Here is a 12,297-nt window from a genome sequence, read left to right as displayed (position 1 = left end):
ACGTTCAGCAAGTGACTAGGAATGTCGGTGGGTGCAATTTTTTTTTTTCTGCATGGAGAAATTCAGTTCCACGCCTTTGCTTAATCTGCACTTTCATGTCAGATGCCATTTTGCCAGAGTGCCCCTCTGCTGCCATCTGTCACAGCAAGTAAATGTAATGGGATTTTGGTGGAAAGGTTCAGTCTCTACTGCCATAGTACCAACGTCTGCTTCTGATGTTGTGGGCCAACGTTAAGGAAAGAAATAGAAGAGAGGTTGGCATTACTTTTGGAGAAGCCGTCATATATGGATATGTATGTATATATGTATATTTACATGTGCACAGACAAGATCACTTCCAGCAGAAAATTTAGCCATCTTAAACCTTCATGATTTTTTTATCTCCATATATGCTGTTCTGCTTATTACTACCTTGAGTTTTGACATGCTTATAACTAGAAAAAAAAAAGATGTAGCTTGTACTGTAATAATGAATTAAGTTGTAATTTGTCATAATAGAGGCTATTCAGATCCATTTGAATAGGTTATATACCCTGTAAAATGTCTTTGAATAATATTTACATAGGAGATAATCTGCTTTTTTCTAGGATCTGTAATGCATGGTTTGGGTAGAAATATGCATTCTCATTCTACATATACAATTAATTCATAACCTGATGAAGAAAAATCCAGAATGTGTATTTGACTACCTATGCACATATTAAATCAAAAACTTGCTGTTTGAAACCAAATATGGATTATACATCACTCAAGTTTGGAAGGACACTGACTTGGTGTTAAGTAAATGATTTAGAATTAATAACATTTAAATATTAATATTTTAAGTAAATGAAATGATCACAGCCATGCGTCTCTTCTGTCACTGTCTGTAAATGTCAACCTTCACTAGTATTCCACAGCTATGGGCACTCTAAAATTTAGACATTCTAAAACACATAGTAAGAGATGATTGTTGTTTCAAAAGAGTTCACAGTACGTTCTGCTGAAATCAGTTTGCCTTGAGTGAGATTTGAATGCTGTATCCAGCTTAGTGAAAGTCCTTAATATTTGATTAGAAAAAACTCACATTTTTTCCTTTTTTTTTCTTGCTGACTTTTAAGAGTTTTCAGAACATCTACAAGATCCTCAGATGGGCATTTATTGTATTTCCACAATTCTGCTTAGGCCAAGGTTTAATAGAGCTTTCATACAACCAGATCAAATTTGACCTAACCAGCAACTTTGGAATAGATTCGTATGTAAGCCCTTTTGAAATGAATTTTCTGGGCTGGATTTTTGTGGAAATGGCCCTACAGGGAACAGTTCTTCTTCTTTTACGGCTGTTTTTCCATTGGGATCTCCTCCAGAAACCAAGGTGTGTGTGTTATCATTTGTGTTCTGCCATAGTAGACAGTTAACTAATTTTTAGAGTAAGAAAATGGTAGCATTCCATTCATCTGGGGAGTCTGTTTTATTTGTTTCTAAGTTATTTGAACTAAAATATGTGATGATTTTATACTCTCATGCTCCCATTCTGAACTAAGGATTTCCTTTTCTGATATAAGTACTGCTTCAATGTGTTTATATTCAGTCTAAAGTCCCAGTTGCTGTTTCTTATGAGTAATAGAGTACAACTATGTTTTAGGGAGGAGAAAAATTTAAACACGTATGTGATGTATAAAAAACACAAATACTTTCTGTCTTTCTTGGATTCTGCAGAGGTTGAATCAACAATCTTTGAAGGATTGCAATTAGGGAAATACTCAGAGTATAGTAATGTCCAATTTGTTGTCACTTTCTATTTTAGGGGTCAGCATTTAGTTAACAGTGTGGTCAATCCATCAGAAGACATTGATGTAGAAATGGAGCGACAGCGACTTTCTAGGGGAAGAACTGGTAATGATGTTCTTCTTCTGTACAATCTCAGGAAGTGTTATGGAGGTTTCAATAAGAAGAACACAGCTGTGGAAAACATAAGCTTGGGAATAACAAAGGGAGAGGTAAAGAGGACTTTTTTTTCTTTCAGAGTAACTCTTGACTCTGAACAGTTGTTCGGACCTGCATATCTGCAATCAGAGTATGGTAGATAGCAGTAGAACAGTTTTAATTGTAGCAATTTCTGAAAATTAATAACTTGATAAGAGTAGAATTTTTTGTGATCTTCCAGAAGCAACAGTTTGCATGGTTGTTCTTTTTATTTATTTTATTCAACACTTTATTAGAGTCTTAATTCTTTTATCTTGTTTATCTTAAGCAAGTTAATGTTTTATTGGCTAACATAATAAAATACCAGGGAGAGCAAAGCAGTTCAGTGTCCAGAGAGAAATCAAAGAATATCTAACTCAAATGCAAATTGTGGATAGGATCCTGAGTTTGTCCCAAGGCAAGATTGTATTTCTCATATTGAAATCATTGGACTATTTATCAGTAAAACAGTTAATGAAACAAGTATTTTAAAAGTTGTGGAGTGCTATTTTTAGTCTTAATGCAAACACTGCCATTACTTAAGAAGGTATTCTTTGCAGTGGTGCTCTGTTTGGAGTCACTATCTAGGATGTTCACTGTTCACTGTACGAAGTGAAACAGCTGAGAAATATCGACTCTATAGACTGGCTCTCAAATTGGATATGAAAACCTCAAGTTCAATTCCAGCACTTTATAATAAAATTGATAACTAATGCATTAAATTGTAGAACAGGGGTTTAAGTAAGTGGAGGGTTAGAATATTAGATAAGTCACTTGTAGGAATGTAAGAGTTAATCAAAGCATTTTATTTTATTTGAAATTTATTTTCTGTTGAAAAAGGAATTGCATATACTAAACAATCACATTAACTATTTACAAACAAGACAGGAAATATGAAAAATACCCATTGAAGAGTTAATGCAATGTAGTACATCAATTCTTTTTTTTTTTTTTTTTTTAATTTTTTTATTTTTTTAATCTCTCTTAGTGCTTTGGACTCCTGGGAACAAATGGAGCTGGGAAAAGCACAACGTTTAAGATGATGACTGGAGATATTGTTCCATCTGCTGGGCGTGCTGTTATCCGAACTCCTACAGGGTAAATAATGCAGGGTTGGATCAGATAGTGCTACTGGATAATGCCAGTGATCAAAGACTCAGCAGTCTTCCATCATTTTTACTTGTAGTATAGAGACCTATTTTGTTCCCTTTTAAATGTATATTGCATCATCACTGTCAAGCCTTGTCAGGAAGGGCAGGGATTATGACAGCAGTTATATAGTAGCAAAAGAGTAGTAAGCCTTAGTTTTAACAAAAATCTTCATGTTAGTTATGTCCAGACAAATGGACATATCACATATCACTCCATTCTGCACTGAAATGTTTCCAGTGTTTGAATGGTGATCACTGCTTCAAATGGATACTTTTAAAATATTTCCTGGCACGTGTGTCGTTTAGTGTCATTAATTATTTAATCAATACAGACTGTAATTAGGATCGGAGATAGTCTTAGTCGTATTGAGGCTAACTTTGATGCAGGAATAAGTGAATAATGGCTTTTTTGGCTTAGATATAACCAACATTTACAGATTTTTACTAAGCACATTGTTGGGATGATAAAATTATTTTAATGTCAAGCCAAAGTAAAAAGTCCTTATATTGCACGTATGCTTGTGAGTTTGTATTTTGGGCTCGTAAATGATTTTGAAGTTTCCTTTTTAAATTATGTCTATTTCAAAATATGTCTTTTGAAGAAGTAGAGGTGAGGGTTTAATTCAGAAAATTTTTAAATGAAATATTTTGAAATTTCCAAAATGAGAATTTGCATGTCTGTGTTTTAGAATTTAAATGCTCTTTTACATCAGTATTTTCTCTCTTCTTTAGGAAAGATCCAGTAGATTTAATGATAAAATGAAAAATTCTGTTCAAGAAATGACATGAGAGGGTGTTTATACAGACAGTTGTTTTCATTTATTTCCCAAAACAAAGCAGATTTTTTTTTTCTCAGCAATAATGACCAAAAAAAAAAAAAAAAAGTGATTAAAAATTAGGTAACAAATAAAATTTGCTGTTCTTTGAAACGTGGAGTTGGAATGCATTTACAAAGATATTACAGAGGTCAGAAGAGAATTTGAGATTTGTGGAAATACAATGATCTGTAATGATTTCTAATATGCTATTGTCCTCAAGGGAGTATCTAAGCTTCCAGATTTTGTTTAGATGCTAAGAATTACTCTAAGCTTTAACGGGACTCATCTTTGGTCCTTTCTGCGCTTTCAGGGATCTCACATGGTTTCCCTACACAATGTGATATCACATCTTTGTATAGGAAAATGAATTGATCTGGTGTTATAATTTCAATATCTTAATATTGACTTCAAAGCAAATATAAAGTTATAAGAATATATTTCATTGTCAGGAATATATTTTAATGACAGTTACACTAGGTTTATTAAATACATGATTTATTTTATCAGAATTCCTAAAGGTAACTCTTCAAAAAAATCACAAAACAATTTAACAATGCTTTTTACAAGATTGTTTTAATGCACTTGTAGCTAAATAGATCTAAATTCTTCTGAGAGTTCAACTTTCATATGCTCCTGGTATTTAATAATAAATTTGAAAAGAAATTAATGCCTGATAATTTGTGCTACATAATAATATAATGCATGATTATATTTGTAGCCATCTTGTGTATTACTTTGATTTCTTGCACTGTATTTTTAAAATCTAACATGAATGCATACTGTAAAATGTAATGTTATTTACTGTGAAGTAGAATGTAGATAATGAAATTCGACACATTTAGAAGATTAGAGAGGAAGTCGTAGGAGATGGTCACATTTAAGTGTCTATAATATCTTTGACAATATGATATTTTATTATGATGTTAGTTAGCCAGGGGTTTCATTGTTTCTTCCACAGCTGAAGACAGAAGACCACAAGTGACTGTAAAGCCCATATTTCTATGTTTATTCTAATATTGTAGAGGTGTAAAACTCAAGCAGGAGCTGCAGTTGCACAGTAGCTAACCTTGGCAAAGCAAATTGCTTTGAGGCTAGGAGTAGAGATCTGACTAATTCCAGACTTTGTTGTGTGATATTAAGTTCTGGCAAAACACAATGTAATATGTTGCTGTATTACTGTAAATCAAGCGAGGACAAATTTTTTGTCAACCAGCCAGCCTGAAGAACCCTTTATTAGCACTTGGACTACTGCTGAAATTATTCATCCAAAGCAGAATATATATACATATTTTCCTGCATAGGTTTGATTTATAGTCTTAAAACCAAAAAAGAGAATAAGATTTTGATCAGTGAACCAACTCAATTATCTGTAGCCTGTTGGGAAGATACAAAGATGCTTGTGATAAGTTTTGATGTTACTATCTTAGTTGAATTACAGGCACAGTCATTTCCTTTTCTGTGGAGCAATCAGGTTTATCCTACATAAAAGTACAAGAACTGGTACAAATAACAAGTTTCTAAACAGTGGGAAAAACAAAAAAGGTAATTTGAAATATTTTGTGTTGCAGTTGATACTTTTGTGTCCTAAATCCTCATTCAGTTTTAGATGTCTCTAAATTGTTATTTACATCTTTATTAGTTGCAACTGAGAACAGCTATTAAAACTAGTGCCTCTGAGTCCCGGATCTTTAGCTATCACACTTAAGTCTTGGGAGCCAAAACCAAGAAACTTCAGTCTGATAGACATATGAATCTCTTTTAATTTGTTGTACAATGTGTTCTCTAAGGAATATATTTACTCCATATGAGGAAGACAACTGCAGCTTTCAGATATTTGCTCTCAAAAGATTTGTTTGTGTCTGATAATTGTATATGTCTTAACAAATGCAAAACTACGCATAATTGTAGAACGTAGCTCTGTCTGATGTGTGTATTGGGTGCCCAAGGGGCTTTAGTTGGATTGATTTGTACTTGTTCCTGAAATAAACGATTGAAGGGGGATATAATGCTAAGAACTCTTTATTACACCCTATTATTGTTTTCAAGGGCCTGGTATTTCTCCGAGAGGCATTGGAGAAGTTGACAAAGAAAGCAGTTGATGGCCACCACTTGCTGACCTAGAGTCTTCTTTATTTAAAACCTATGTCATTAAGCAGCCTCCATAGAGGCATTTCCTGTGGTAGTGATTCCTGATTAGTAGTTTGAGAAGCAACATAGACAAAGATTCCATCTCTGTTGTATGTGAGTGGAAAGAACACAACTCTTATAAACCTGTCTTATCCTGAAAGACTGGATAAGATTTTTTAAATTCAGAAAGTTACTAAGAGTTCTACATTAAAGGACATGATACTACAGATGCATTCTTTCTGATGAATTCTTCATGATCAAATAAAGAAATTAGTATGAAAATTTATTATTTTAAATACTTGAGAACATAACTGATTTAATTCCATGCACAAAATTCTTAATTTGTAGCTGTTCCTGCTTCACTGAATAACAGTGCTTGAAAGTTTTTGGTTAAAAGAAAAAAAAGTGTATTTTCCTGATAATTAGTGTAATAGTTTCACAGAGTATGGAACAGAGTAAGAAAAATCTCTTTCAGGCAACTGCGCTGAAATCAGATTTGAATTTTACAAGAAAACCTTTGCACCTTTTGGACAACTGAAGACAAGAAATGGAAGGTCTGATTTTCAAAAGTGTATGTTGAATTGGAAAGTAGAATTTTTGGAACTTCAGCCTAGAACATGTTGGAGGTATATAGGGTTGCATAGAAAGAGCTGCATTTCTCATACATTGATAATTAAGGGTGTTGAGGGGAATCCTCTAGACTCTAAAAGTAGGTAAATGTATTAATGATCTGCAGCTGCCTTTTTAAAAGGGTAGAAAAGCAGATTCACAATACCTTCATATGCATAAAAAACATTTGTTGGCCTCTATGCTATTTATTTGTTGAATGTTCAATTTAAAAAAAAAAACATAAAGGAACATATCACTAAGAATTGGAAATAATTTCACTTTTTTGTAACAAAATCTTAGTTGAGATGCATAAAAGCTAGGGGTTGTGCAACAGATTTCAGTATTATTCAGATTCATAAAAGTGCAGAAATTTGTATTAAATGCTAAATCTAGCTTCATTTCTTCTGCATGTTAAGTTTTCTTGGCATTCTCTTTGATTAGGACACTTTTGGAGAAGGGAAGGCTTCTGATCGGCTTTTAAACTCTCTTTTTGATAAATTACAAATCAATTAGATATTTTTAAATAGTGTATGTGCCTAAGCTTTGATTTATATTAGTGTTTACATGAGAATGCTCGTTTATAGTATGCAAGCTGAGCTGTCTAACAAGAAACTCTTTTTTAGATTTTCTTATTCGGCTGAAAAGTCTTTTAGGCAACTTCTAACCTTTGCAGTCCCATTCTGCTTGTAACTGTGACCTCATAAATGTACTCCAGCAAGAGAAATAATAGGAATTTATCACTAATTATAGTCACTCTTATAAAGATAATAGCAAAATGCTGTTCATAGGAGATTTTGTCTTATTATTTTATGTAACTCATTAACATTGCCATTATCAGTGACATATCTGTCCAGATGAAATAATAAAGAAAAAAAATTAACATATAAAGAAAGTGTGTTTCTGTTTAGATATATTTCCAACCTCAATGTAAAAAAGTGGCAAAGGAGGTAAAATACTGACACTAAAGTACCAGCAGTCTCTTTGGCAAAGTTCAGGAATATTAAAAGCAAAAAGGAAAGGGACTAGAAAATAAATTTTTTTAGTAAAATTTGCTTACCTGTATTTATAAAGAATGATGCTATAAAACAATAGAAGATAATTGGCTGCATGGTCTGTATGCTTACAGAGGTCCTTTTTGCTCTCTGTAGTGCTTGTGTTCCTCTGTAAGGGTACAAATGGACTTAGATTAGCTTATGATTAGCTCTACTTCTATGACTAGGTAGCCACCATTGCACAAGCTGGCTGAATGAAAGCTAGTGTGGATGTTCACAAACATTTCCATAGTTCTTTTTTTTCTTTTTTTTTTTAGTGTGCAACTGGCATTGGATATTCCCCTATGCATGTTACAACCTTGGTCTTCTTTAATGATGCTGTATCATAAAGCCTTCTTCAACTAAGAATGGCTAAAGATAGCATGGAAGACAAAATCTCAAAATTCTTATAGTTTGATTTGCCTTTTTTTTCTCAAGCTGTTTTGCAGTCTTCTTCATTGTAGTTTGCTGAATAGAGTAGGCTTTAAGTTCATACTCTGCAGTCTCAGTTGCTGTGGGTGCATAGTCAAAGTAGTTACAGCATGCCTAATCTTGTTCATAAGAGGCTTGAAGCATTTGGCTTTCTTCCATATGTAATTAATTCATCTCCTATGAATTTCCATTTCCTTCTGCACAGCTATCCTCCATGATAGCAACTCCCCATCCTATTTGAATTAAAAGTCAGTCATCTCAGCTGTTGAATTACAAAGACATAGGACCTAAGAACTGTTCTCCAAAGATGGAAAAGTAAGATACATCTATATGTATATAGATACAATTTGGGCTTTTTGATAGTTATGATTAATAATTTAAAATGTAATTCAAATAGCTTTACTTGAAAGGCAGAATAAATTTCCATAAATATAATGGCCAAGATAGCTGATAGTTTTAACGGTGTGTATCTGTATAATTAGTTAAATTATACCTAAACTTCAGTTACAGTAATTATAGTTTAACCTTGATTTTTTATAATGTTAATTTTGCTTTAGTATGCATGGAATTGAACGTGCAGTTATGAGTACAGTGGAATGTCTAACTACTTCAGCAATTTGTAAGTTTATATTTCATTCTGACTAAATAATGGAATTTATCTCTGCAGAAGACATTGTAAGTAGAATATATATAATTGCCTTTATTTTAACTGCATTCAGATACTGCAGAAAGAGCATACAAAAACAAATGAAAATGTGCAGCTTAGTCAACAGAAACAATTTTTCATAAACAGCCAAACAGCTCATATTGGTGGTATTAAGTTACCTTGAAATTGAGGTCGTGCATATGAATGTCGACCCACAGCTTCCTAAGCTATATTGTTAGTAACCACTGTGACAAATAAGAAGCAAATCCAGTCTCTGCAATAATTAGCCTTGTTTTCTGGAAGCTGCAGGTCCAGTTCACGTTGCAGAAAGGAACAGGTTTCATCCAAGATTTCTCACAATTTCTAGTACTCTTTTTTTTCTATTCAGTGCAAACAAAAGCTCAAGTCACCCCAGGGTAGTTCTCATGGCTGGAATCAGATTTCAGCAGTGTTAAAACACACAAAAAATGAATGGAAGTAAATGTCTTAGAAAAATCTGCAAAGGAATTAATTTAAATGGAAATTTTATCCAGTCAGAGTTTAGTTTATTATCCCCTGTACCTTGCAAGGCTGACGAATGTCTTTCATCATTAACACAAAACTTTGAAAGGTTAGCAATCCAAACTTACAGAAACCTCCTTTTTTTTTTTTTTTCTAGAAGGATTCACAACGATTTATCACAATTTTCACGGAAAAAAATGGAAACCAAAGTATTTAGAAAAGATTGGAATACAATATTTTAGAGGCTTCAAGAGCTTCCCTCAGCTTTTTTTCTTAAGAATGATGTATTTACTGTTGACCTTTTCAGGAAGTATAATAAAAATGTAGTTTTGCAAGTGTAAATCTTTATTTAATGTATAAAGTATTCCGGACACATTCTGTTCGTTTCATCTGTTGCAGCTGTTTCACTTTACAAGAGGAATTAAATACTAAATTGATGTATTGACTAAGCTTAATAATATATTCTAAAAACAAATCTTCAGGAAGGAAATGTGGACCATGTCTGAACTTGGTCAAGATACGTAATCAAAGTAACTAAAAAGATCTGAAGATAACCTATACTAAATGTTTTCATAATGATGCAGGAAGTCTTGTATTTGTCTGACTTTCAGACTGTAGTTTTTAGGTATTACGTTAGGATTCATAGTGTCTACTGTCCTATTCATAGTGTCCTACTGTCCGAAAGGCGGAGAGAAATTGGAATCTGAAGTTATATGTTCTGTATCTTTAAAATTAACTTTTCTCCTCCTGTCTCTCATGTTGTTTACATTAATGGCCTAAAGAGAAATGCTATCATGCTGACAATAAAAGGGCAGAAGACAATTGCTTGTTTTTCTCTGAGCCGAGAAAATGATTTTTCATTTTGCTGCAAGATAATCTACAGTTCAGAAAATATAAGAACACATATTTCCAATTCAATTCTGATATTACACATTAGGATGCTTGCTAAAGAAGGATGTAATTAATGTACTGAGCAGCATCATTTTTTTAATGTCATTTACAGCATATCATTTAGGGAAAATGTTTTCTGGTATTATGCTGTAACTACTTGAAATGCTCTTTTCATTTTGGGTTGGAAGAGACCTAGTTTCAACCCTCCTGCTATAGGAAGGGACACCTCCCTCTAGACCAGGTTGCTCAAAGCCCCGTTCAGCCTGGCCTTGAATGCACCCAGGATGGGGGCATCCACAACCTCGCTGGGCAACTTGTTCCAGTGTCTCACCACCTTGACAGTAAATAATTTGAGTCTGAATCTTCTCTCTCCCAGTTTATAGCCATTTCCCCTCATCCTGTCACTATGTGCCCTTATAAAATGTCCCTCCCCAGCTTTCCTATAGGCTCACTTCAGGTTCTGGAAGGCTGCTATAAGGTCCCTGTGTAGCCTTCTCTTCTCCAGGCTGAAAAGCCCCAAGACTCTCCATCATTCCATGTAGGTAATGTGCTCCAGCCCCTCCGATCATCTTTGTGGAGGTCCAGAGGAGCTCAATGTCCTTCTTGTGTTGGTGGCCCCAGAACTGAATGCTATATGCCAAATGGGTCTCTTGAGAGCAGAGTAGAGGGACAGAATCCCTTCTTTTGAACTGCTTGTTGATCCTTTCTTTTTTTTTTTGGACATTTACTCAGTGATATTGCTGAGGACAGAATAGGAGTTGTACTGTACCTACAGAAAAAGTTTCAATAAAAAGCTAGAATCTATATGTGGCTTTTTTTTTTTCCTTCTGTTCATGCTGCTTTCTGTAATATATAGGCAGGCATCTAGAGATGGAAAAACGTTAGGTCCATGAGTTCATTAGTGGATAAGTTAGAATTTCTTTATTAATGGGAATGTTCTAAGTGTTCAAGGTCAGCACTAATAGATGCAGTTGTAAGATAATGACCAAGCAAAGTAAGAGTATTAAATGATGTATTGTCACTGTATTCTTCTTTATGAAAACTAAAGGTTGCTGAGTGGGATCTTGTTCATTATAGGCTGTATGCACCTTATAGGAAGCACAGCACTAAACTCGTATCTGTGTAATTAGCAATGGGGACTCTGAAGTGTTTTTATTTTCTGATGCAAACTGAGTAACTATTGCCTAATCAAGTTCTAGCTAAAGGACATCAGGCATCTGTTATTTTTTGCAACCATGCACACTAATTTTTTGTTCTTTGTGGTACGGATCCATTCTGGAGTACATGTATCTATCCATACAGAAACTTCGTGCTGAGTAAATGTCCCTGAATTTACCCCTGTGTGATTTGCTCTCTTGTGACTGAACTTGGCATATTACCAGAATTAGTTCTTAGTTCTCCAAGGAGAGTAGCTGCAGCAAAAAGAAAGTATTGTTACTGTGCCTGAATCTTTCTAGTATAGCAAAATTTATACAGTTCACTCTATTTAGTAGAATCTTGACAGCATTTTACTGTAGTTTTGTAATATTAAAATTCATTAAATGAAGAATCCACAGCTTCTGTCAGGTTATGCAGAAAAATCATCATTATTGAATCCATATCTTAAGGTAAATTTGACCTTAAAAAACTCGTATGTTTTGATTATTTTATTTAGGTATAGCTAGAACCTGAGCTGGGAGAAAAATTTATATATACCTCATTTAAAATAATTTGTAAGTAGTTATAGATTAATGATAAAATACACTCCCGTACCCTTCCACTTCCCTTTTTCTTTTTTTTTTTTTTTCTCCCTTCTATTTCTTTGTCTAGCGAGATGTCTGCAGGCAGATAGTTAACTTCTTTGGCACCATCCAAAGTTGCATATGTACTAAAATTTTACATCTTTGCTATTAAGAGCAAAAGCCCATTCTAATTAGTAACCAGCAAGGTTTATCACAATCATGATAAGTTGTCTTTTGACAGGATTAAAATACCTTTATGGTGTGATTCATCAAGTAAAATTCAGTGTCTGTTTTCTTTTTTCTTTTTTCTTTTTTTTTCTTTTTTCTTTTTTCTCTCCCTCTCCCTCTCCCTCTCTCTTTTTCTTTTTTTTTTCTTTTTCTTTTCCTTTTCCTTTTCCTTTTCCTTTTCCTTTTCCTTTTCCTTTT

At 33.7% G+C, this 12,297-nt stretch overlaps 1 protein-coding gene across 1 annotated transcript in view; it reads left to right on the top strand.

Moving 5' to 3' along the window:
* Positions 1-12,297, top strand: part of ABCA13 (ATP binding cassette subfamily A member 13) — a 161,931-nt gene that overhangs the window by 118,741 nt on the left and 30,893 nt on the right. Inside the window, exons 52-55 of the mRNA XM_042839232.1 lie at positions 255-293; positions 1,101-1,354; positions 1,787-1,979; positions 2,933-3,042. Of these exons, the coding sequence (XP_042695166.1) occupies positions 255-293; positions 1,101-1,354; positions 1,787-1,979; positions 2,933-3,042 (596 nt within the window). The remainder of the gene's footprint in view (positions 1-254; positions 294-1,100; positions 1,355-1,786; positions 1,980-2,932; positions 3,043-12,297) is intronic.

Source organism: Centrocercus urophasianus, unplaced genomic scaffold (genome assembly GCF_019232065.1).
Source record: "Centrocercus urophasianus isolate 14NV4802_14NV808 unplaced genomic scaffold, USGS_Curo_1.0 seq_11, whole genome shotgun sequence".
Taxonomy (NCBI): Eukaryota; Metazoa; Chordata; class Aves; order Galliformes; family Phasianidae; genus Centrocercus; species Centrocercus urophasianus.
Note: the sequence above shows the minus strand (reverse complement) of the source record. Positions and strands in the feature narration are given on the sequence as shown.